Consider the following 26,894-nt stretch of genomic DNA (forward strand, 5'->3'; position numbering starts at 1 on the left):
CTAAAGGTGACAGATGTGCAACCCTACTGGGTGACATGGTATGCTTGGTATATTTTTAGTAGGTTCTCTCACTTGTTAACTTGCAAAATTCTGTCATTGGAAAGAGGTCTCACTGTCATTTGGTCACATTAGGGAAGTTCTATTGCCTAGGAGCTTGTAAGCACTTGGCAATTGACAGTCCACAATAGCACCTCATGTGGACATGCTTATTCCAGAATAAGAATGGCTTTTTCGGTTTAGTTTAATCAGAATTGGAAGTGTATTAATATTAGGGTTATAATAGCATATACAGGCCCCAACTGATATTACTGTGGAATAGATTTTTACCTCCTTTTCCTTGTCTTTGGACTACCCAGCTTGTCATGACCATTTGAATACATTGTCTCAGATTTCTGTCCCAGGGAAGCCACTGTTATAATAATCTGTCTTTAGGAAGTACGAACTCAAGCATAACCCTTGACTGATTATCCCTCCTCCGCAGGTATCAGCAGGGTACAGGCTGTATGTGATACAATGCGTGCATCTGTGTTTCCACTGAGCCTGGTGCAGCAGAAACTAGCCCTTTGGGAGATCTGCCTTTGATCCTAGATATGTCTTTCCCAATATTTTTAGTCCGGGTTAGATCACTTTCAGAAAATCTTTTTGTTCAATCAATTTGTCACGTTATTATGACAATATAACACTTTTAAGCTTCCTGCCTCCCATGGAGGCCAGACTCTGCCCACCCACCTCCTCTTCCATTGCCCCCCCATATTATATATGAAAGACTGTATGATTAGCATGTGATGGGGGCAGAGTTAAGGGTATCTGGCACCCTTGTGAGAAAATGAAGCTGTGATTGAACTGTTAACTGAGGATTCGATTGCTTGTTCTGCATTTTTTTTGCAGAGTAAATTAACTCTCTACCTTATCTTTGCATATACATAGTTTGCTGAGGTTAATATTTATGAAGAACCCTCAGAGATTCTTGTGGTAAAAATACAATGCACCATGGGATTCTTTTCAGGTTTCAGTGGGAATTAATGGAAGATAGAGGAAAAGTGTTTAGCGCGCCTGTCAGCTGGCTTGCTGTTTGTTGTTTTAAACAACCAATGCTGTCTGAAAAGCGTTTCCTTCACATCCCACTGCCCCTTGTTCCACTGCTGACCCATAGCCAGGCACGGCAGCTTACGTGTTTGGGTCTGTTTTGTGTAGAAACAAGGTAGCGGTTTGTAGCCATATTGGAAGGAGGTCGCTTTCTAGCTTCTTCGCATAAACCAATGGGAGGTGTCAGATGGTCCCGTTGGTTTCAGTAGCTTGGTCCCATTTACTGAGCTGTCGCTCGCACCAATGGAATGGTGGGACTACAGAAAGCATATAGAAAATAGTTAACTAAGCAGATATTTGAAAAAGGGTTATACCAATGAAATATGTACACAGTCGTGAGTGCTTTTCCTCTCAGGAAATAATGTTTCACATAAGAACAACCTCCGTCTGTCTATAGCGATGAAGGCTAGAAGTGGGCTTTGGGGTTTCTTACAGCTAAAAGAAATTTGGTAAGTATGCGTATTTTAAGAGAATGCCAGTCCCTGATTATCAGTGGAGATTTTTAGCTGCTGCTGGGTAAATCCCATACAGGGAAGTTAGCACCATGGGTCTGGGGTAATCACACCCTTACGTACTCCACAGAGCACATGGGCAAGAACTTGGCTTCATCCCCCAGCCCCCACCACGTACTGGCCAGAGTAGGTGAGACAACATGTGTATGGGGAGGAATTGTGACTCAGAGGGGCGTCATCATGCCTCCTGGGGTGTTGCAGCTAATATACCTTGCCCTGCACAGGGCAGTGCCCAAAGGAACAATCTAGCCCTCTGTAAATTGAGATCAGAAGGCACAACCATCTTGCTTTATTAGGTTGAGAATGCAATATTTCCCCAAGGTAACTAATGCCTCTCTGTCCTGTTGGTTCGTCCCTTCTTTCCATTTAAGCATATCAGCAATGTCCTGCTCAGACAGACATTAACTTTTTCTGTTGAATTCCTTCTCACGTGCCAGTGTTATAATCATGGATTTCATTTGTTTCTTTGCAGCGCTTGCATCTTAGTGAAGACGTGGCTGGGGCAACTTTCATGGCAGCTGGAAGCTCCGCTCCTGAGTTGTTTACATCTGTTATAGGTAACTAACTAACCAGCCATTTCTTCTTTAAACAGTTTTTAAAGGCATTAAGTACAGCTGAAGTTGCCAAATGACTCTAAGAGTTGTAATAACTCTTAACCTGTTCTCTCATGGACGCATGGAAGATTAATTGTGGTAAATCCTTATTAAGTCTAGGAGCTATATGTATAATCTCCCGGTGTGGATGAAAGAACAAACTCCTGAATTTCTGTTTTTATGTACAGTGTGCGTCACCAAGCATAATCCAGTCTCTGTGCACTGTGAATAGATTAACACGCTGCTAAATTGTACCAACACACACACAATGGCCATGTTTGTGTCCATTACAGATGACGAAGCACAGTTCGAGAATGGGCCAGTCCCATCTACACGGCAAGACAGAACGATGTTTTTAACTGTGTCAAGAGGCTACGTAGCTTGATTACAGTGTAGATAGAAATTTGAGTGCAGATCGGCGGGGGGGTTATGGTTGGTCTTGTTTCGGATGAGGCGCTGGAGCACAGGGGTGTAGGTGTGTGCACAGGAGATCTATGCAAGCAGCTCTCCCGCATGTCCAACCAGCCCCTCCTTCTCTTCCAAGAAAGTGGTGAGAAATTCCCGACCCTCTCTGTAACACATACAAGGGCATGCCATTAGGGCTGGTGGAGGCTGCTGGCTTGTGAAGCTGTGGATTCAAAACCTTCATAGGGAGAGATTAGTTGAGAGCTTTAAAAAATTGTCCTTCATCCCACCAGAAGGCTCAGTTTAGGAGAGAAGGATGCATAGCCATATTGCTTAAGGCACTGCTGGAAGGTGCTCAGATACTACCTTGATGAGCACGGTGTAGAACAGAGGATCTGAGGGCTCCCTCACAGCAGCACTCTGCTTATGGGGGGGCAGAATAGAGGGCTATCCTATTGCAGCAATGCTCAAGAGTGAGGGGCTTCTTTCTTCTACACAATTGGTTCAGAATCGGCAGAACCTGCTCGTTTCAACCAAGTTTCACGACTGCTGTTGTTAGCACGGTCCTAGCAGTGGTTCCTTTGACCACTGGGGACAGGGATTTTGATCTGAGAATCATGCTATAAACAGCCTGGACTGAGGGAAGTGTGTAGCCTTCTTTATACCCATCCGTGCAGCAAGAGAGTAATTAACCACTGGCGCAACTTACCAAAGGTTGTGGCAGAGTCTCCATCACTGGAAATATTTTAATCAAGATTGGATGTTTCTCTAAAAGATCTGCTCTCATTCAACCACAGCTGTTGGACTTGAAACTGGAATTCATTCAGGGAAGTCCTATGGCCTGCATTATACACTACATGATCCCTTCTGGATCTTAAAATCTGTTCACCTAAAATTGACCAAAATGGGGACCGTGCTATCCTAAAAGGGTAAGATGGTTTCAACATGATTTGGCTGTGCAGGTGGGACCATGTTCCAACATGGTCAGGTCACTACTTTGTTAGAACACAGTCCCCGGCTTGGTAGAAAGAGCCCCTTGTGTAGCATGGTTCTGAGGGGAAAAAATCCCAGGCCACAATGGTCAGGGAAACTCTTTCAGACCCCTGCTAGCAACAGCTGAATTTCAACAGACTTGTAGCTAGCAGGTGACGTTAGCTGGTTATTTTTTATTCGCTGACATTTATTTCTATGGTACCCATTACTGTAGCACTTTTGATAACACATTCTTACTAATCCTATCAAAGAGCCAGATTGTGCCTCCTTATTCACCCTTTAACTTTCCTCCACAAGTTGTCCTATTAAATTTGAGTCAAAGTGGCAGAATCAGGCAAATGACTACAATAGAACCGCAGAGTTATGAACACCAGTTACATACTTACCGATCAACCGCACACCTCATTTGGAACTGGAAGTATGCAATCAGGCAGCAGCAGAGACTAAAATAAAAAAAAATTCAAAGACAGTACAGAACTAAACTAAACTAAATCACTAAAAAAATAAAGGGAAAGTTTAAAAAAAGATTGGACAAGGTAAGGAAAGCACATCGGTCTGTGCTTGTTTCATTTAAATTAAGATGGTTAAAAGCAGCATTTTTCTTCTGCATAGTAAAGTTTCAAAGCTGTATTAAGTCATTATTCAGTTGTCATAAACTTTTGAAAGAACAACCATAATGTTTGTTCAGAGTTATGAACATTTTAGGGTTACGAACAACCTCCATTCCTGAGGTGTTTGTAACTCTGAAGTTCTACTGTATACAGCAGCGGGGTGCAGTTTTTTGGAGTAGGATCCCTGTTCTTTCCGACTTACACGGTTTGCCTTGAACTTGTGTTTCAGGTGTTTTTATCACAAAAGGAGACGTAGGAGTCGGAACCATCGTTGGCTCTGCCGTATTCAACATTCTCTGTATAATCGGTGTGTGTGGCCTTTTCGCAGGACAGGTAAGAGCAACTAACGAGTTCCACAAGGTTCTTAGTTCCATTGGTTCTCCATATAGCCCAGCAAAATACCAGTGCAAGTCAGCAGTTCATGCAGACTGAGGTTTCCATTCATGGCAGGGGGGAAGACATGGGTGTGCAAAATACAGGGGAGCTTTATTTAATTGGGGGTCTGAAGACAGCTTTGGGGACAACAGCAACAGCGTGGAAGGGAGCTGCGAGTAAGCAATACTGCTGCCGAAGTAGTTGGTTCAGAAATAAGTGAGGACGAAGGGAGGAAAAGCTGCATTTCTTGGAAGTTTTGAGTCTCGACTTTAGCGGAAGGAACAGCAGGTCTGAAGACCATTCTCCAGCATCATGTGAAAAGAAAAAAAGAAATAGGGTGCAAGTGAGACATATTTTAGGGCTTGAGCTTGCACTCGTTGAACTCAGTGACCCACAGAAATATGACATCCTTCCCTTCTTCCCTGTTTTCACTCTTATTTACATTCTTCCCCCACTTTCCCTTCATTTAGTGCAGGCTAATTGAGGCTTCTCTGTCACCAGCTGTGACATGACTGAATGAGTAGCCAGTAAGGTCTTTGAGGTTTGGTTGCAGATAACTTTTGTGTTTCTCACCATTTCATACAAAGATATTGATAACCCCATCCTGTGTGTCAGATCCTAGTCGCTAAAACAAATCTGAAGTTATAGAAGGAATGCAGCAAATGAGATGAAAATATCTTACAAACAACATCTTATAAGCAGCTGCATGTCAGCTGTATTGCCATCTTAGATGACAGCTGCAAACACTGGGAATGTTTATGGCAGAGAGGACAGGGCTTTATCAGCCGTAAGACCTTGCCTATGGAATGCAATCCCACCAGAAATAAATGAGCGCAGATATCACCTCTTTCAGATCAGAGGGGAAGAAACGTCTCTTCCCACAGCAACAAGAGCACAATGGCCTTGCAGCACCTAACTCCAGTTAAATTAATAATAATTTAAAAGAATGTCTTGTTCTTTTCATACAATCAGACCTTGTACTCAACGGGTGGAAAGGAAAACACCATTGGGCCAGATCCTCAAGTGGTGTAAATCGCCATATCTCTGTAGAAGTCCATGGAGCTAGGCTGTTTTATGCCAGCTAAGGACCTGGCCATATGGTCTTGACAGAGTTTTCTTCTGTTTTGTCCCACGAAGGATGGTGGTGGCTGCACTATAAAAACCTAGACAGATTCAATTCAGACTTTATGAAACAGGTTTCAGATCATTAAGGGGGTTGGAAATACTATACGTAGGCAACCCTATGGTTTCATTTTAAAAATGCTTCTTAAATCTGACATTCTTCCCTGGCTCAAGACAAGAGTAATTTCCTACCTGCTCCTCTGTCATTCTGGCAGTTGCAGGTGGCAATGCCTGTTGTTAAGTTGCCTGACATTTTCCATTACAAGTCCCTGTTTTCAGTTGCTTATAACATTTCCAAACATTAACCATTTGGGTTGAAAATTTCCATGTTGGGTATCTGCTTCAGGCTAATTTTTTACTTATTTTACTTATGTTTTTAATTTAAACAAAAACAGCCATTTTTGAGAATGAGATAGGGGCACAATAGATTGTGCCCACATTAAAAAAAATGTACAGCTTTTTCACTGAGAAGCGCTAGTGCCCCCATGTTTTAAATGCTTTGTGCATGTCAGACTACCTACAATTTCCTGAATTATCCATCCGAACTTAAAGTAATTATGTTGTGAAATTTGAGTTCCTGTCTGAATTAGACAGGTGATTGACTCTGTGTAATTAAATATCTGAGTATTGCAGTTTGCAGAAATGCCAAATATTTTCATGTTCTTTAAGGTGGTCTTTGAAATGTCACTGTATGATCCTGTATATAAATAGGAAGTGAAGAACAATAGTGCAGGCAATACAAGGCAATGGGTCAATTAACTCTGAAAGACCAGACAGGGAGAAGGGGATTGGATACCTGGATCAGTACGAGAAAGTGAGCAGGGAGTTTGAGTTTTCACCAGAAAGTTTGGAATCCAGCTTTTATCATTTTTTTCAAGATGAAACTGGATATTTTCACTATTAGAAAGATTTTGTGGATAAGCTGTGCAGCTGGCATGTTCTGTAGATGGATTCCCTGAAGGAACATGCAGTTTAAAGCTCGCTATGTGTACTCAGTGTTTAAGTGGCACCATTGTAACTCGTACTGTGAAAGCCCATATGATTCAGGCCAATTATTAATTACCAAAGCTTTCCCAGGGCATTGAGCAATGTTCCCTGGAGGTGTTCTCTTTTAATCAGTAGGAATTTTTCTGAGTCAGGTTGCCATGAACAACATTCAAACGGATGGAGATTAACTGTGCAACACGATGACCTAGGAACAACCAAATATTTCTTCTCACTGTATTTCCTGGCATTGTTGTCCAACAGTCTGAAACCTATTCCGAAAATGCAACCACAAACCAGAATTCTAGATGGAAAGAAGTTTGAAAGTCCAGAAAAAATTGCACTATTTTGGGAGCCCCTTGGATTCTTTTTTAAAAAGACCTAACTTAGAACCAAAATGTTCTTATAACTGTCTCAACTCTCCTCCACCCTCCCACACTGGATACATTTCAGAAGTTCAGGAGGGACTTGGCTGCACTAAATTATTCTGTGTGTGGTCTAGTGACTACAGAATTAGGAGTGTGGATCTCTACTTGTTCTTTAAAGGTGTTTAGGAGCCTAGCTCCCATTAATTTCAATGGAAGTTAAGTGTAACACCAACAGACCCCAGTCATTGGTGGGCAGGATTGAACCTGGGATCTCTGGAGGTAAATGCATGAGCTAAAAGCCACAGGGCCTTAGCGAAGGCTGTAGCAGACTCATTAATCTCTCTAAGTGGTCTCGGTGCCACTAGATGGGACAGAACACCACACCAAAGCCATGTGTGGGTTACATACTTCCCCTAGCTGAGGAAGCACGTCCTGAACTTCAGAGACTTTCCAGCTGAAATCCTGGATGAGCCCCCACTTGTAACACCAACAGACCCCTGTCATCGGCAGGCAGGATCGAACCTGGGATCTCTGAAGCTTATTGCATGAGCCTTTACCGCATAAGCTAAAAGCCACATGGCCCTTAGCTAAGCCTGTAGCAGACTCATTAGTCTCTCTCTAAGTGGTCTTGGTGCCACTAGATGGGACAGAGCACCACACCCAAGCGGTGTGTGGGTTACATAAGCACCTTAAACATCCCTAAAAATGAGACCTTTAACCTTTGTTTGCTTAAGTTTTTTCATCTGTAAGAGAGCAGGTACAACTGTACTTACTGTAACAGGGTAGCTGGCCCCTTAAATGAAATTGGGTCAGTTCCCCTTTTCCTGTCCAGGTGCTGAGCCAAGTAAGAGGGTGGGGCCTGGGGTGGTGCTACATGAGGCCTGGTGAGAAAGAGTGTTAGAGCAGATTGAGTCAGTCAGGAAATGTCAGCTCCTAGAGAGAAAAGGGGTTCCTGGGAGAGGTCTGAAAGCGGGGGAGAAGTAAGAGGGATTTGCTGGCTGGCATCCCTGAGCCAGGGCCAGAGGGCGAAAGACAGGAGGAGCAGCAGCAGCAGCTGAGGGAGATGCCTGCTGGCTCTAAGCCGGAGAGTCAGAGCAGAGGGCTGAAGGAAAGAGGAGTAGCAGAGGGGGTTCCCTGCTGACTTCCCTTTGCCAGAGAGCTGGACTTCAGAGGAACCATGACAGGCTTCCAGCTGGCTGTGCGAGCTCCTGCTGGTAAGAGCAGGGTTGTGCCCCAGAAGGAAGGGCTGGGGCAGCAATCCTAGCAGAGGGACAGAAGAGGACGATTGAAGAGTCCAGTGGTGGTGAAAGATGCCGGGATGGTGAGATTGAAGCTGGGTTCTAAAGAATACAAGTGCTGGGGGATATAGACTATGTTTGGGGACATTTGCTTACGGACTGTTTGCGCTAAGTGTTAGTTAATAAACTCGGCTGATGGATTGAAAGATAAGTTCGTATGGAGGTAGTGGGGACCTAAAAAGGAAACTGAAGTGAGGTGCCACTTGCAGGACGGCCCTGAGGCTACTTGTATACACTTAGTTCATGAAGCAGTTCTGGCCATTACCTTCCAAAGCGCTTTGAAATCCTCAGATGAAAGGGAGTGTAGCAAAGCGAACTATTATTTCCAGATCGTGAGAATTTGGTGGTAGAATGTCAATGGATGGGTTTTTGAAAAGTGCTCAGCTTTGGCCTAACTCTGCTTCCATTGAAGTTAGGGAGAGTGTGACCATCCGCTAAATGGGAGCAGAGTTAGTCCAACACTGAATGCTTTTGAAAATCCTCCGCTAGCTTTTTGTAAGGCTTTGTAAATTTGACCAAGGTTACGGATTCAGTTTCTGCTGAAGAACACAGTATTTTGTGGTAAACATGGCCAAAATTAAGTGTTTCCCCAGATTTGTCCAATAATGAAATGCTGTATATTCTCAAAGATCTTCCAAAATGGACGATATGTATCGGAAGAAAAGGAGAGTAGACTTTTAGTTTTGGTGTTGTAGCACACACATCTCAGATGCCTCTTCACAGGGCTTATGTTAAGTGAGGGAAATGAAACTTTACAAGGCAGCTTTTTCTATGCCAATTTCAGTCCCACAATGTTCATGTGAGCTTAAAATTCAGGAATTAACCAACTAACCCATCCCTACTCAACATTCCTTTCCAATTGTGGCAGTTAATAGCCAGTATGGACATAGAGTTTAACTATCCTCTCTGATCATGCTGTTTACCTCAATATTATACAATTGCATCAGTGGGATAATAGACCCTGTGGGGCTGCGAATTAGGAAAAGCTGCTTTAGTTTCAGCATTTTGGTTTATTGCACTATTCCCAGTTTCTAGCACCTTTTCCTCTTTACTGTTTTTCTTAGTGAGACTGTGTGCATTTAGAAACAACCATTATTCCAGCTTGTTATTGTAACCACTTGAGTGCTACCTCAGTGCCAGGCACATCACTTTGAAGAGCCAGCTTTCCATTAGGAATATGTTGTTGTGTGTCAACCTCCCTCTCCCTTGCCTGATAACTTTTCCTTACATCATCCCACGTAGCATCTAATTTACACTGTACAATCCTTGGGCCAGAGAAGCATGGCCCAAATCCTCAGATGTGGCCGAAGAGCAGTCAGCATGTGTGTGTGTGTGTGTGGGGGGGGAATATGCTGATCTTCAGTCAATAAAATGCTTTACATACCTAGCTGCAGTTTGTCTGTGCTGTGCACTATATAACAAGCTAATAATTCTTGATGAAGTTGAATTCAGGAAGCAAAGTGGTTAATCGTTTCCTTCTTCGGGGACTTGGTCAGCTTCATCTTCGAGGGAGTGATATGGGGGCCTTGAAGGAACTTAGAGGACAGTGGAGTAATTGAAGCAACCAAAAACTAATGACCAATATGAATGGATCAAATCTTTGGCTAGCATAAATTGGCATCGTGCCATTGATGTCATAATGTTGCTGTGTGACTGTGTATTGGAACCCCTTCTGAATCATTATACAGTAGCACATGGAAAATCCATGAGACCCAGCCGCTTCAGTGCCCTAGATGAAATCAGAACTGTTTTTTAACTATGCAGCAGTCCTTGGGGGAGCAATTTGTAACGTTGCTAAATGGGAAGAAACTGGAGAGACATTTCCAAGCATAACTCTTTGACTAAGGGATTCTCTGATACTTTTTGTTTGTTGTGAGGGATGGGGGACATAATTTAGGACCCACATAAGCAATTCAACAAGCAGCCGTGTTGTAAATTGAACGAGAATCCTTACATAAAATGTACAGGGCTGCTAATCCAGCCGCAGAGCAAGAGGCTCTCCGCACATCTCAGGGAAGATGGTTCTTCAGCTAATGGCCCATCTGGGCTCTGGGTTGCCATGACCTAACCTACATAATTATAGCACTGATGTGGCAACAGCTTTGAAATGATCACATAACTGTTCCCTGTAAGGGTGGTTCCTAGGTCATCATGTTGCACAGTGGGCATGGAAGTGCTCTGTGAGTTATTTTTCTGCACTGTTTTCCAGCAATGGGTGTGTTGTTTTATCTTCACAAAAACATAGGTAGGAACCTATGTATTATTATTATGTGTTATTTCTATTGCAATAGCACCGAGGAGCCCAAGTCATAGGCCAGGACCCGTCTTGTGCTGGGTGCTGTACAAACCCCGAACTGAATCACAATCCCCACCCCAAGCAGGATACACTCTAAGTAAGCTTGCAGTCTAGGTTTACCAATGAACAGAATATGCTTAGAGAGTGAGATATACCATACTATGGGCCAGATTTGGGCTGGCTCTTTGAGATGGACAAGTTGGGGAAGGATTCAAGGAGCGCTCTTCTCTATACAGGTCAGGCACAAATGCAACCCCTGATGTCTTCTGAGTTCAGGGACTGTTCTGTCGTATCGTCTCTGGGGCTAGCCCTTTTAAATCGCCCGGGTCCCTGGGCAATTGCCCCCTGCTCCTCCCCTCTCCCCCCCACAACCTGTCGGCGAGCATGGTCAGGGACCATCACTTCGTTACATGGTTGTGCAATGCCACTGCAAAACAAATAATGGACAATATGCACCAAACTTCTGCCTTGGCTCCATGAATGCAGCTCGCGCTGCTGGGGAGGGCACTTCTGAGGACAGAGTCTGGCCACACAGCATGAGGTCTTATTTTGATTTCACCCCAGAGAAATGAGTTTATTTTCAGACGACTATTTTTATAACTATGACACTAAGTACATTCCCAGCCCTGAAGAAGAGCTCTGTGTAAGCTCAAAAGCTTGTCTCTCTCATCAACAGAAGCTGGTCCAATAAAAGATCACCTCACTCACCTTGTCTCTCTATTTTTATAACTGAAATAAATTTGGCAAAGGAGTCCAGAATTAGCAAGTCATCAAGTATCATATTTGTCTGTCTTTTCAGAGCAGGAATGAAAGACATCTAGAAAGAGTTTGTCCAGATGTGTTTATAGGATCTTGTGATTAAAGATGCTCAAAAAAATGGTAAAAATATTTAGAAATTTGTTAGTTTTCTTGGGGATTTTTTTATTTTATTTTAATGTCAACAAAATATTTTGAAAATAAAAAAAATGCAACCGGCTTTTTATCCTTGGGGAAAGTGGATCATTGCTAGCCTATTAGTTGAGCACCTTACCTATTACAATAGAAGACCTAGGAATGATTATTATTTCATTAGTAGATCTCAAAGCACTTTATAAAGGAGGTTAGTATCATTACCCCTATTTTACTGATAGGGAAACTGAGGCACAGAGCCATGAAATGACTTACTCAGGGTTACCCAGCAGGCCGGTAGCAGAAATGGGACTAGAACCCAGGTCTCCGGAGTCTCAGGCTGTGGTCTAGGCAACACTGCCTTTTATATTCTTTATTATGAAGTAGCTTAGTCATAGACCCTCTTCTGCCCGGAGGCTGCACTTTAGGGGAAAGAGGCTGGCTGTGTTCTCCCCACAGCACCCTCTAAAAGCCAGGCCTGACGTCCCATAATGGGAGAAGGCTGGAGTAGGGTTTCATGGTACAAAGGCAACAAGAAGATAGTAGGAAGAAATGCTTCACCTAGGAGGGAGCTTTTGGAATTTGAATAGGCTAGTAGAATATTCAAATATAATCATTAGTGTAAAATAGCATTTGGGAGTGAACAACTGACATCCTAAGCCAGTGCAATAATTCAACAGACTTCCTTTTGCTTTCTTTATTTACGTATTGAACGTGGATTTTCTAAGGTAGCTAAGGCCCCAGTCCCACCAGTGACTCCATCAAGACACAGTCTGGCACTCTCCCATTGGTTTCCATTGCTTACAGAATTAGGGCTTAACAGATAAGAATAGAATCTCTAGCCTACCCAATTCTTCCTTGTTTTATTATGTCATCATGGCCCTACCAGATAACTAAGTGTTAATGTCACGGGCCCTTTTAAAAAACGATTCTTACACTAAAACTCAGTCACCACTGTAGATGAAAACCATGTTCAATATTGCTTGTGCTCTTCGTTCATTTCTGGCCAACCAGAAAAGACTGGGTGGACTAGAAATCAGAGCACCTTGAACAATGTCAGCGACTAAGAAGATTCACTTTGTGGCTCTCATTTTCCAGCACAGAGCTGCAATTTTTGAGTTGCAAACCCTGAAAGGAGGAGATATAAATATGAACAAAACTGCTTTCGCTGAACACTTTAAAAATCATAAAGACATTTCTACTAATATTAGGCTTTATAAGGCCCCTGCCTTCTCCCCTTGCCCCTTTTTAAAACAAAACCTAAAATTTGAAAATGCGGCCTGTGTATTGATATTTATAGGTGTACAAAAGAAGCGTCATCTCTCCCCGTCTGTCCCTAAAATTGGCTGGTTTCTTTTAGACTTCGGGGCAGAAGTGGATCTAGAGTACATCAGAGATAGTCAAGCCAGGGTGTGTTCTAGAAAAACAGAAATGTAAGATATGGTTGCCTCAAAGTGAGTCAGTCAGTTTTCTCTTCCAGTGAGTGATCTGACCCATTATAATTTAAGAACAGTGAGAATATTGTACATAGGGGCGGTGATGAAATGAAGGGAGAGGCCCCGGGAGTTTCTGTGGGATGTAATAATACAAGAACAGGAGCCAGGCTTCCTGCTCCCCAAGACCGAACTGACTCCTGGGGGATCACAGGGCTCAGTGCCCATTGCTGGGGGCAGAGGAGGGGAGGGAAGGCTGCCCTACAACACAACTAGGGTTCAGGGCAGAGGCTGGAAAAGGTCTGCATAGCTCTGTCTCGGGCTTGAACCCCCTGCTCCAGAGCTTCACCCCACCGGGTTCCCCCACACACTCCCCACAGCAGCTCCTGGTCCCTCCGCAGTCTGGGTGGTCCAATGGCACAGGGACTGTCTGTAGGATCATGTGCTCTGGGCCCCGCTCGTGGCTGACCCAGCCTAGCATGCAGCTGCTGAGTGAGGCCAGGCTGCTGAGCTTCCTCCATGGCTGCAAGGGCAGCCACATCTGCAACACGGAGCTGCTTGAGCCCTGCAGGCTGCTGATCCAGCAGGGGAGTTCGGGGGCAATGGGGGTTTTGAGGAGATGATGGTCCCTAGAAGAGGAAGCCCCCCGGACTCCTATTCAGTGGTGGGAGTGTCTATCTGTGCGCTGGGGATGGGGTGCCCCCGTGCATCACTGAGCCCCTCATGCCCGCAGCACAGAGGGGCCTGGCCACTGCCTCAGAGACACTGGACACAAAATCAGTTGCTAAACGAGAATTTCAGGTGGATCTGACAACCCAGGGAGTCTCAAACATGTCTCCCCCACCCCATCACATGCTCAGGCCCAGGGCGGATCCCCCCAATCAGCCCTTCCCCCATGCCCGTTCCTTAAGAAAATTCTGATTGCCCCCCCCTTGCTTGGGGGTGGTTTGGGTATGTATTGTTCTCACTTTGATGAGCAGTGACATTTCCCAAGGCCTGTTAACGAAGGGCCAAGTTTTGCACAAGTGACTAGTTTCTGAGCACCCAACCTGACACACCCGAAAGCAGGGCCTGAATTTCAGAAAGTGCTGAGTGCCCCACATTGAAGATGAGGCCTCTTTGGGCAGTGAAAAACAGAGACATCCAAAATCACTATGTATTTTGGAAATGTATTTTGAGGCAAGAGAGAAACTCACACCCTTGAGTTACCAGACACAATCCCATTGACTGAAAGAGGATTATGCACCCAGAAAACTTTGCGTTGCTTCTTCCCTAGAACCTCTACAATGTCACTGAAGTAGTTTGTCACTAACACAGAGGGAGACTGAGTTTGCCTGGACAGCGCTATATCACTCTGGGTTTAGATACATTTTCCAAGGTGCCTCCACGGGTTCAATTCATGGCGCGATGGCATGGCTCCACAAAGGTGCTAGCTACGCTGCAGGATGGGTATCGGAGAAGCTGTTTCCCTCGTCATCTCTGTAGCTCAAGGAGCTCGTGTCTATTCCACTTCAGCTGTAGAGATCTCAAAGTCATGTATCATTAACACTATTTATTTAGCCGCTGCCTGATTTATATGTACACTTGGGAACGAGGGAAAATGAGGAGGAGTGGGAGAAATCTGAGAACACTGTGTGCGGTGAAAGCAGGATATCAGTTCCACCCTTAAGACACAAATCAGGCAGCCTTTCGTGATGATGCTTGTTATACAGCAGGACAGAGATGTGAGAATGGGAGGCTTCCCTTTGAGCTGGTGGTGGATTTAATTAGGATCATTCCTTGATTGTCAGTCACATCTGTAGAGATGTGAAGACGATGCCCCACACCGTAATTCCACCCACACCTTATTTTCAGCCCCACTGTCCTCCACTGTACACTCGTCTGTGGACCTGTGCCTCCTTCTTACCTCCTTCCTCCAACCCTCTCCTCATCCTTGCCTAGAATGGTGTGGAATTTTTGCAAGCACACAGCATTGGTCTAACGCCAGTAGGAGTTATACCTGTTCGCTTCAATGGGAGCATCTCAACGGGATTCCCCACCCTGACCTGCAGCTTTGCTGTGGTCTTCATGGCCTGTCTACTGATGTTCCTCAATATTCACCCAAAATAGAGAAAGCAGCTGTAATAGCATGAGCTATAGACAGTTCATGGTGTTGTCATATGTAGAAGAATTCTTACATATCTCATACAACTTGCATTTGGTAACTAGGCACCTAGCAGCTGGGTTCTTGTTACACCACTGAACCGTTCTCCACGATGAGACAGGAGAGTGTTCTGAATGGCATTAGAGGCTTGCAGTTGCAGTCATGTGCCGGAGATTCTACAGTTGTTATCCTGTTGTTCAGCGGTGACATTGTTTTTCTAATTGTGGGTATTTCATAGATTCATAGACTCTCAGGCCAGAAGGGACCATTGTGATCATCTAGTCTGACCTCCTATATAACACAGGCTATAGGAATTGAATTAATTCCTGTTTTAACTAGAGCGTATCTCCTAGAAAAGCATCCAGTTTTGATTTTAACATTCCATCCGATTGAGAATCCACCACATCCTTTGGTAAGTTTTTCCAATGTTTAATTAACCTCACTGTTAAAAATTTGAATCGTATTTCTAGTCTAAATTTGTCTAGCTTCAGCTTCCAGCCATTGGATGTCATACCTGTTCCTTCAGGGCTCTCTTAGATAACTGTGTTGAACTACCTAATTTGTTAGGGTGGATAAGCAGTGCCTACTTACCCAGAATCTTTCAACTGCCCCATTCAGAGGTAGCCCAGTTCATTGCATTAATCTTATTAGTCTGTCTCTCACTGAAACTCCTCAGAACCTAATGGTAAATTTTCATTATTGTGTCTAAGAGACAGAGGCTGTCAAGTACCAAAATCAAGTGCCTTGGGTCGGCCACATTTCCGCTTCAGTGGCAATCTTTTGTCTGAATAAATAAAATGAATGCTGAGGGTTTTCCATTGTCTGAACTATCATTAACATGTGTAACTGAGGAATGCTTCTGAAAGGTTGTAAGCTAGATTGTGCTTTGATATATCTGGAAATGTGAAAACTTTCCCCATGAAATAGGGGAAATGTTATAAATAAAGAAGAGTAAGAAAAGGAACCTCTGAACAGGAATTTAATAACCAGGGAGAATACTGCTTATTGAAGAGATTGGGATTTTGCAATCTAATTTTGTATATTTTATTCTTCCATACAGTTAGTCTGCATGCATCTTAATCTTTTAAGCTTTAATTTCACTGTCTTTATGCAGTTCAGACTGGCCTAGCTATTGACCTCTGTTTTGTGATTGCATTTATGAGATACTTTCCCTCTGACTTTTTTATTTTAATTTTTTTTGTATTGGAAAAGGGTTTATAGACATGGAGCAGTAGTTTAAGGATACTTAATGTACCAACTGTGTGCTGTTCTGGTAATATAGGGCAAAGTTTTGTTTTGTGTCAGATCTGTGGGCCTGATCCTCAGCTGGTATCAGTCGATGTAGCCCTGGTAAAGTTAGCACAACTACACCACTTAACAGCAGCCGAGGATCTGGCCCTGAGGATTTTAGTTAAATGCAAAACATAAGACTAGGGAGAAACCAATATTGTTCATTATATACCGTAGCACAGGGGAAAAAATCAAAAGGGGGCCACTGCAGAACATATAGAGAGGAAAGGAGGTATCACTAGGGTTTTGGAACTATGCGTCATCATCTAATATAAATACATTGAAACAGGAGCCTGAAAAACAAAGCATCACAGTGTGAAAGCACCCAAGCAGTGAGCCCGCTAGCTATCCACCCTCCAATAGTGTCACTGGGTACCCAACAATCCAAACCACAGAGCAGGTTGAGCTAAAAGGTGAATTGGCATTGCATACTGCAGGGTGAAAGGAGGAGATGCTGCGGCTGCAACTTCCTTTACATGTTGCCCTTTAAAGGGTATTGCTGAGTGCTGTAGTACTTTCCATCTCTTACCCACACTGACCTCTTGAAATGGTTGAGCTGGATTTTTCCTCTTTCTTTGCTTTTCTAGAATTGCATTTTCTCAATATTTCTCCCTTGAGCAGCCGCTCCAAAAGGACATTCACCGACTGCAAATGCAACAGAATCTTTCTGGTGCTGTATTTTCACAAGAATGCTCCTTTTTCTCAAGATTTTCCCCCCATGAGGTTTGGCACTGGTGACTTCACAAAGAACAGTCAGACCAAAGCCGAATGATCCGGCAGGTTAGATTTCTCTTCAGCTTCCACTCCCTGTGCAACAAGCATTGCAGCCATGGGATTCGAATAATTATTGATTTCTGCAGAAATTGTGCCAGGCAAAAAAATGTCTTTATTGGTACCAAAAACTAGTGGAGAAGACTGTTTTCCCAGTTCTATAGGTGCAACACTACGCCCTGCTGTTTTTGTCCCATCCACTCGAGCACATTGAGAAAGCTGTGTCAAAGGTGTCCCTGAAATCTGTTCCTTTTAACAGGTAACATCAAGCTTGTTCCTTAAAGAGGAGAATCTCTAAAGGGTTAGATGTGGAGTTTGGATAAGCACTAAAAGAATTTTCATGCTTATCTGACTTTCATTGAATTAGAGAGATGAGATGGGTGAGGTAATATCTCTTATAAAACCAACTTCAGCTGCTGAAAGAGACACGTTTTTGAGCTCCACAGAGTTGTTCTTCAGGTCTGTGGAGCTCAAAAGTTTGTCTCTCTCACCAATAAAAGTTGGTCCAATAAAAGGTATTACCTCACCCACTTTGTCTCTCTCTCATCCTGGGACCAACATGGCTACAAGAACGCTGCAAACGTCTTCTCAAATTACCCACACTGCTTGAGAACAGCCCCCCTCATGGTACTTCTGCATGGACTTACGTGCTTTGCTGTGTCAGAGGCTTTGCTTCTAGTTCTAAACTAGAACCACAATATGAAGGCCCTTCATCCTCTTCTCTTGAGGGTCAAGTCTATTATTTTTGCAATCACACCTAGGAACCCTAGTCATGGACAAGGCCCCATTGTGCTAGGCACTGTACAAACGCAGAACAAAAATACAGGCCCTGCCCTGAAGAGCTTACAATGGAAGTATAAGACAAGAGACAGCAGGTGGTTATAACAAACAGGGAGCACAAGGTAATAATGAGACAATACTGGTCAGCATGATAGGCAATGGTCTCAGCAAACCAGCAGCCAGGCCATTAGTTGTCAAGTGTTTTGCAGGCTCATGGGAGAAGAAGGATTTGAAGGAGGACAGTGAGGTGGCCTTGCAGATGTTCACAGGGAGCTCCTCTCATGCACAGCAGCTGGCCTCAGAGACAGTGCGTAGGTACTTATTGAAAAAGTTAACCCATGAACCATGAAGGCTGGCACCACTGGCAGAGTGGAGGCGGGAGTCAACGTCTCAATAGCAGATTACAGATGATTTTGGATAGGGACTGTCCGTGAAGGTTCTGTCAACTTCTCAACCATAAGCCCCTGTATTCAGTTCATCATTTGTTGCCCTAGAACAGTGTTATCAGCCAGGGAGGTCATGAAAGACAAAGGAGGGTGGGTGGAGTGGTGAGATGTTGAAAATTTTATTATGGTCTGAAGCAAAGAAAATGTCACTCCCCACACACCCAGACCCTCCAAAGTCAAGTACTCTCTGTCAACCTCTCGAAACACACACACAAATCAATTCTATAGGTTTATCATTGTTAGCGTCAAGACACTTTACTCTTACAGTAACTGTAAAGGGATCACAAACATTATTGCTTCAAATAAGGGGTTAGCTGCCTGAAAAGATTAGGAAACACTGCCCTTTGCCAACTCTTCTCCCAAATATCGACATCTCTCTGAACTTGTCTGTGAATCCTTCAGAGAATGCATCTTTGGTTCAGGAGGCCTCCCTGATACACAGCACAGGGACCTATGAACTCCAGGAATTTTAGTTGAACAGTTACATTAAGCTGAGCAGTTCGCTGGAGATTATAACTGTCAGTCGAAGAGGAAAGTATTTTGTTTACCGAGTGATGTTGGAATTAGCACCCTCCCTGTTTCCATTCTGAGCATGTCACAGAGACAGATTGCTGCCTCCCTAGCAGAATACCAAGTGCTGCTTAAAAGAACCGAACACACACGGAAAAATAATCAACATCAAGGTGGCAGTCTGTGCTGATCATCACGATGCAACCCAGGGAGCAGGAATTCCCAGTGGATTCTGCAAAGAATAAAAGACCAGCAGCAGGCTGAGTGCCTGATCCAAAGCCCATCGAATTGATAGGAGGACTTTCCATTGACTGAGTAGGCTTTGGATCAAGGCAGACGGGCCCAGTCCCGCAGATACTTGCTATTGAGTAAAGGCCCATTGACTTAAAGGGCTTGACCCTGCCAGGTTCCTAACCCCTCAGCTCCCATTGAAGTCAGTGGATGTTATGGACACACAGCTCAATGGAGGAGGCGCATAATCAAGTCCTAAGTGAAATGATAGAAGGTCAAGCCCTGAGGGCACAATCCTTGAAACACAGACCCACCTCTAATGAGACTACTCACAGAGCTAAGTTACTCACATGCATAAGTATCTGCAGTATTTGTTTGGTCTTTGCCTACGTTTATATTGATCACCTAGTTTCCACTTTATTTTTTATTTTTTTGTATTTTTATGTATTGGTTTGTTTCAGTCATACCAAGCTCCTCTGCTGAGCCAGCTGTGCAGTGATAGAGCGGGGGCATGGACAGATTCCGTCACTGGTAACGGGGGGCGTGACAGGAAAAGTTTGAGCACCACTGTTCTACGACTTGCCCAAAGTCACGTGGGACGTCCGTGGTAGAGCAGGAACGTGAACCTCGGTCTCTTGTGTCCCGGACTAACACGCTAACTACGGGCATGTCTTTCCTGCCCTGTATATTGTATATTGACTTGCACCTAAAAGCACTGCTAACCCACCCCCCAAAGTAATTGATACACTGGCTTTCTGCAGTCATTTCTTGCTGTGAGCTGTAGGCAGATTTGCGGAAAATTTAATACTAATAACAAGATGTCACTACCTTAAATTAAGATATAGTCGTTCATAAAATAACAACATGTGATTAAGAGACAGGTAGTGGAATCTCCTTAATTATCTGAATGTCACGAGGAATTCTTAGAATAATAAATGTCAAGCACAGAACTGTAGGTAATGCCTTTTGGAAGCTAACTGAGAATGCCTGAAAAATACCTTTGTGGCTCTCTTGGGTCTGAAGCCCTCCACATAATCACAAAAGAGAGGGAGTGGGTGAAACCCTGCCCCATTGAAGTCAATGGCAAGACTCCCAGGTTTCACTCAATGCCAGCTTCCCTTCATTGCCCCATTAGTGTGCCTCTGCCCTGATAGGGAGAGTAATTTTTATTTCTGTGTCTGTTCCATCTTTTGTCTCTGTCTAACGAGACTGCCAATAAGGTTGTTCCTAGTGACATGTATAGTGTGGACCACTGAGAACTGTCCAGTATCAAACAGCCAGCAGGTGATAATCTTCAGCCACTAAACATCTCAGCTTCATTCAACCTGGTGATCCAGCGCTGAGAGTATCTGTAAACTCAGTTGGTAGCACATCAGACCTTTAATCTGAGGGTCCAAGGGAAAAGTCCCTGTTGAGGCAGAAGTGGAAGAGTGAACGAGTAGCTATGGCACAATACTGGGGATTGGGAGATCGAGGTTTGATTCTCTGCTCTTTCATAGACTTCCTGTCTGACTTTGGGTAAGTCACTTAACCTGCATCTCAGTTCCCCATCTGCAAAATGGGGCTAATAGAATTGCCCTACTTTATAGGGTGGTATTAAGGATAAATACATTAAAGATTGTGAGGTGCAGTATCTGAACACTACTCTGGTAATGGGGTCCCCTTATAAGTAGATAAGACAGATGAATAAACCATAACCAACCCCTCGTGCCACTCGCCTTCCCATTTTTACACACTTGCCAGCATGACTAATACTTTCCAGTTCTACGTCCAGAAGCTTCATAATATAATTTAATTGGTATAAAATAGCACCCAAGCATTAGAATGTCTCTGCAACTAGTAGCTGCCCTTCCATTTCACTGAGCTAAACCCTGGGGTTAGAGGGCCAAACAGAACAATGAGATAGTGCACTAACTGTTCAACTCCAGGGGCTCCAACTCTTCCTAAATACCAAGCGAAAGCATGTAATTAACGGATGGATCCCAGTATGCTATGAATCCAGGGGGGTGGTTTGGGCTTCTCTCTATTTTCATTTGTCATGGGGTATAACATGCTGCCTATACATAGGAAAATGTACAAGCCCTGGCATGAGACAATTCTGTACGTCTGTGTGTATTCGGGGGGGTTCCATCTCTTTTCTGGACAACAGTGTTGTTTCCTTGGTGCCTTTCTTCATGTGTAAAGAGAGTTGAGCAAAGGGCCCTGAGATATTGAACTTGGCTTTGCTTCACCTTGCAAGTAAAGCTCTGTGACATTTGATGTGGTTTGAAGGATCCATAAGAAATTTTTTAATTCTGTTCCCCTTCATGTATTGGTTTTAATCCCCAAGTTACAACTGGAGTGCCAGATTTGAACAAGCTGAATAAAATTCAGCAGAAACGACACCCTTTGGCCTGGTTTTGCATGGAATGCCTGCAAAATGGCGTTTCACATGATTTCCACCCAAAACAATGCTTTCAAACCTGCTGCAAATTTGAGCTTTGCAGCAAAAGTTTGGGCACAGGTCAGATTGCAGTCTACTGTATCACGTTTGTTAACATTACAGTCTAGTTTACAGTGACCTGGCCTTCTTGCAGATATTGTGTCACTGTGTCAAATCAAGTCGTTACCTCTTTCACAAATAGCTGTTTGGAAAAGCACCGATTATTTCATATAGATATTTTAATTTTCTGCTTGGATTCACTGAGCAGCTGTGATTTCTCATCTTTGGACTCTTGGTTGGATTTGTGTAAGGCCATTAAGGACTGTTAATGATGTTTATCACCAATACAGCTGCCATTTATATCAGTGTGGCATAAGTAGAATTAAACATCACTAATATTAGTAATTATTATTGCCCGTGCAATTAACAATCCTGAAACCTATCAGCAAGATGATGTTTCTCAATGTACTGTCTATTATCTCTGCAGAAACAAAACTAGAACCAACACAAAGTTATCGCAGCTTTGCTCTCTCTCAATGTCAGAACTGCTGCGATATAATTGCAGCTGAATGGTTATCAAACTAAACAGCTCTTGTGTCAGTTACTGACCTGCCTGAAAGTGATTTGAAAAGTCTTGTGTCTAACATTTTATTCCACGCTCCCTAGAAAAAGGGAGGATTTCAGGACAGGATTTAAGGCTTTTTGCATAATGAAATGATGCAGCTTTTTAACAGCATTTGCTTCTTCATGAGGGATTTAGCTCTATCCCATTTTAATATGGAGTTTGACATGCTGCAGTGTCTATATGAAGGATTCTTTAGGGCCATACAGAGGGACACGTCCCCTGTGGGGTTCAGAATTCAGATCTTCCTGAGCACTGCAGGCAGGCAAGGGCAAATCTAGATTCGCTGCCACGTAGATTGTAAGCCCTTTGGGGTGTGGGACCGCCTTTTTGTTCCGTGTTTGTACACCCCCTAGCTCAGTGGTGTCTTGGGGTAGGACTGGAGGTACTAGGCATTATGGTAACACGAATAATAATGAGGATGGGAAAATCCATTTATTTATTCCATTTTTTTTCTCCAAGGAGGCAAGCAATTGTCACAGTTCCTTTCTCCCTCTTCATGGAGCTGCTCAGAGCCCAGCTCTGGTATTCAAGTTGTATTCTACCTCTCTGAATCTGGCCCTGGGATAGATTAGTTTTGGTCTGCCAGTAATTCAGATTTGGGACCTCATCCAGTGCCCACTGAAATTAATGGGAGTGTGTCCACTGGACTTTGGCTTGAGACTTTAATGCAAAGTGGGGCCTTCTCTACCCTCAGAAATTGCACCAGTTTAACTCAATCAGTGTCTAAATCGATTTGGGTAACTCTGTGCAGCCCCCCAACTCAGACACTCTTAAATGGGTTGAGGAGCGACTAATGTTAGTGTATCTTAATTCAATTTGTTAGGGCTTTAGGTGCTGGTTGGTTGATGCCACTTTCCACAGGACCCTAGGCTTCTTAGAGGTCTGTCAGTCAAGCCCAACCCTGCCAGTCTGAGGAAGTAAGAGTATAGTCAGCTGTTTAAGTAAAAACTTAAATACTGCTGCAATTCAAGGGGATTAGCAGATATCCACAGTAAATGCTGAGCAATAATACTACAGTATTCCCTTCCTAAAGGACGTATGGACACACACTGTGGTTAATTTAACAATGTACTAAACGCAACTGCATGGGCAAATAGTTAAGCAGGTGCATTTTTGCATGACGTTACTCAGTTTGCATACACGGTTGTGGTGTTGGGATGTGCAGTCCTTTTTCCTCATGCCACAGGACCACAATTGTGATCAGCTGGTTCCCCCTCTGTTCAGAGAGCATGCAGGTAGCTGGTTCTCAGCGAGATGCCCTCAGCTCTCAAACAAGTTTTCCTGACCCTCATCTCTGTGTTTCCTCCACCCCAGCTCCAGGATAGCTCTGGTCTGTTGAGCTTCAGGGCATGTTGCAATGTCTGTCTGTTTACATGGGCTGCTGCAGAGGCTGGGGTTTGGCTCTGCATGGAGAGAGGAATTCTGGGTCTTGTTGGATTCTGCCAACTGTTAGGAGGTACAAGTGCTATTTAATTGAATTCTTGTCATTTGCACCGGGGGTGCCAACACCTTGGATAGAGGCCCCTTCTTATTTAAATCAGACACACATTTTAAATGGACAACTGTGAGCCTGAGTTGCCTTAAAATCTGGGCCAGAACCTCCATCTCAGTTCATTCCTCACGGTAACACTGGCCAGCAATTAATCTTTTGACTTCCAACACTATGAAATCCTATTACAATATCCGAGGACTGATTAGCAGTTTCCATCAAGGATTTTATGAAACATGATGGTCAGACATGCCACTGACGTGCCACCGTCTTCCACAGGGAGCTCCCTCCAGCTTTAAAGGGACATCCCTGGCTCCTAGAATAGCTCACACAAATCAGAAGTAGCATGCAAGGAGATTCCCAATTTATATCTTGCCACAGCTAATTAAAGAGACTGATACTGTGTGTGCTCCCTGCAAATTGCAGGGCTTTGGAATGCTTGTAAATTACCATGGATAGCAAGCAATATGTCAGGCAGCACAGAAAGCATTTAGAAACCTGATCTCGGCCTCCAGCTGTGTGGCAGAAACGCAGCTTCACTGACTGCTCCCATGCAATTCAGATCGGAAAGGGAAAAGTGCAAAGAATGATCCAAACCTCTATGCTTCTGAGGTTCCTTTAGACCATTGTAATGCTTATTACGGGCTTATTAAGAGTACTAAACAGCTGAGGTAGCAGTATGTGACACAGCAGTGCCCTCTTTCCTGCTGTGTGCCATTCTAACTTGCCCCCTCGCCTTTCCTGTGTCCACTGCAGCGTGGATGTGTGGCACAATGGAGATACAGCAGCAGCAAACCTTTCAGTATATCTCTTTCTGCATGTCTCTGGTACACTTTCCTTCATCTTCTCTTAAGAACCTGTTTGTTGATACAATTGCCTTTATATTTTTGCCTGCTATTAGCAGCATGGAAGTGGCTTGAATCTGGAATTTGTGTAAAAGAGCTATGCCATCATGGACAGTGGAAAAATATTATTATTTATTAAACATGTATAGTGCAGCAGTGCCTAGAGGACAACCAGATCGCAGCCCCTTTATGTTAGACACTGTACAAACATATAGTAAATGATAAGACACGCAAGTGGGCTGAGGTGGGGATTGTGGGAGGTGGGATAACGTTCTTACCCAGAATCAGCACCACCTCCTATCCAATGGCATCTACTGGAACCAACTGCTGTTCATTTCACCAAATGGCAAGCTTTCTCTCGGTCATTTCCCTTTTATGTTTACAGCTGCTTCTGCGTGCATCATACTGGCAATCAGTGTAAAGAATGAGTGAAAGGTGACTTTATAAATTAATTGTATTTAGAAAGTAACTTCACCTATGCTGAGGGCTTGATTATGCAGTTGCACAAAGCCCCGGGCTGGGGGCAGTGTGGAGTTGCACTGCCCAGTGAGGAGCAGCAAGGGAGGCTATGCATGGGACAGTTTGGTGGCACATGGGGACATGCAGACAGCGAACAGTCTGGCCCTACATGTTCAAAGCACACATGCCATTGTTCCGTCTTATTGCAGGTCAAGCCTGAGATTTTCAAAACCACCCAGTACCGGCCTAACTCTGCTCCCAATGAAATCAACTCCAGTGCAAACAAAGTTAGGTGGTCCCACCCCAAACGATTAGCTGTCTGTAAGGATACCACAGCAGTGATCTAGCCACTAAAGTTAAGTCACCTCCAGGGAGAGCCTAGCTTTGTCTTTTATCCATAGCATCAGGTAAGGAAACATTTTGCTGACTGCGCCTCAGTTTTACAATTTTCAGAGGGATAGCCGTGTCGGTCTGTATCAGCAAAAAGAACGAGGAGTCCTTTTGGCACCTGAGAGATCGTGGAGTTTAAAAGTTTCCTTTAAATGAAAAGTGCCCTGCTAGTCACTCTAAGTGCAAAGCAGATTAAAACCGTCACTCTAGTCACCTTAAAAAATGGACAGTGCAAAGGAAGCCACCATATTGTTTGTGACAAAGGCTGCTCAGCAGATGAAATACTAAGAAAATGGTTCAGAGAACTATCATATTATGCCTAGCACCTACTGTCCAAGGATCCCCAGGCACTTTCCACGCATTAATGACTTAACCTAACAGCATCCCTATGTGAGGTGGGAATAGTTACCCCTGGTTTACAGATAGGGATTCTGTGGACCAGGCACTTTCCCAGGATCACTTAGCTGGTCAGTAGAAGAGTCAGGAATAGAACTCAGAGCATATGGATTCCAGTCTTTTTGCTTATGTGACGGCTCATGGCTGCCATCGCGGCCAGCACGCTGGGGACTGAACCGGGGACTTCCAGAGCTAAAAGCATGAGCTGCTGCAGCTTGAGCTAGAAAGGGCAAAACACCAGCTGAGGCAGTAACAGATTCAAAGCCTCTGTGGGTGAGGCACAAACCAATCAATGGGTTACATTGAACCACTAGATCAAACTCTCTCCTGAGAGCAGAGTTTGGGCTGCCAGCGTGGCTTCTTATGTAATCTTGGGGTGAAATTCTGGCCCCACTGAAGTCAGTGAAAAACACCAATTGACTTCAGTGGGCCAGGATATCACACTTGAAGCGCAACACGGTAGGAAATCCATGAGGATTGCTTATATTAAAGCTAATTTAAATTACATAAAATCTAGAATGTTCTAGAACGGCCCTTGAAACAGCTCTCAAAGTCTCCATCTTTTCTCCAAACTCCATCCTGCTGAGTAGTGGTTTCAATGTCGTTGAGTGCCAGCAAGGTAAATTTCTTCCGGAGAAGCAGCAACATTCACTGAGAGTCACTGGGGAAAGACACAGTCGCAGCTATGGAGACTCTGAAACGGAGATGAACAATGTTCTGAAAATCCAGTGTCCGTGTTGGTGATTTATCTGTGTAAGCTATTGCAGTTAATCACTGTAAGGTTTTGCCTTTAATTTCTGAGCCCCTTTGGCCAAGAATTCCTGCCCCTCAGCATTAAGAAATTAAGTCATAGGTTTTGGTACCTAGAAAATCTAAGCTCTTGTGTCAAGGCATTAATAGAGAAATCAGATTAGAAGGCTAGCTTTCAAAGCTCAGGATTTCAAGTCAGTATTTACCACCAATCGTACTGCATAAGAAAGGCAATGCAAGAAAAGGAGATGAACAACTGGAACGTTTCTGAGTGAAAAATGTGTGTGGTACATTCACACAAAGATCTTGGATAAGCTTGTAATATTTGATACAGTGTGAACCAACACCTGTTTCGTCTAGCAAATTAAACAGCAAAAATACTC

The 26,894-nt window shown here is 43.9% G+C and overlaps 1 protein-coding gene across 2 annotated transcripts in view; it reads left to right on the top strand.

Annotated features, from left to right (window-relative positions):
- SLC24A3 (solute carrier family 24 member 3) overlaps positions 1 to 26,894 on the top strand; it is a 327,978-nt gene that overhangs the window by 235,243 nt on the left and 65,841 nt on the right. For both annotated transcript variants that reach the window (XM_073339750.1, XM_073339751.1), the window contains exons 5-6: positions 2,071 to 2,155; positions 4,430 to 4,533. In XM_073339750.1, coding sequence (XP_073195851.1) covers positions 2,071 to 2,155; positions 4,430 to 4,533 — 189 coding nt within the window. The remainder of the gene's footprint in view (positions 1 to 2,070; positions 2,156 to 4,429; positions 4,534 to 26,894) is intronic.

This window comes from Lepidochelys kempii, chromosome 3, assembly GCF_965140265.1.
Source record: "Lepidochelys kempii isolate rLepKem1 chromosome 3, rLepKem1.hap2, whole genome shotgun sequence".
Taxonomy (NCBI): domain Eukaryota; kingdom Metazoa; phylum Chordata; order Testudines; family Cheloniidae; genus Lepidochelys; species Lepidochelys kempii.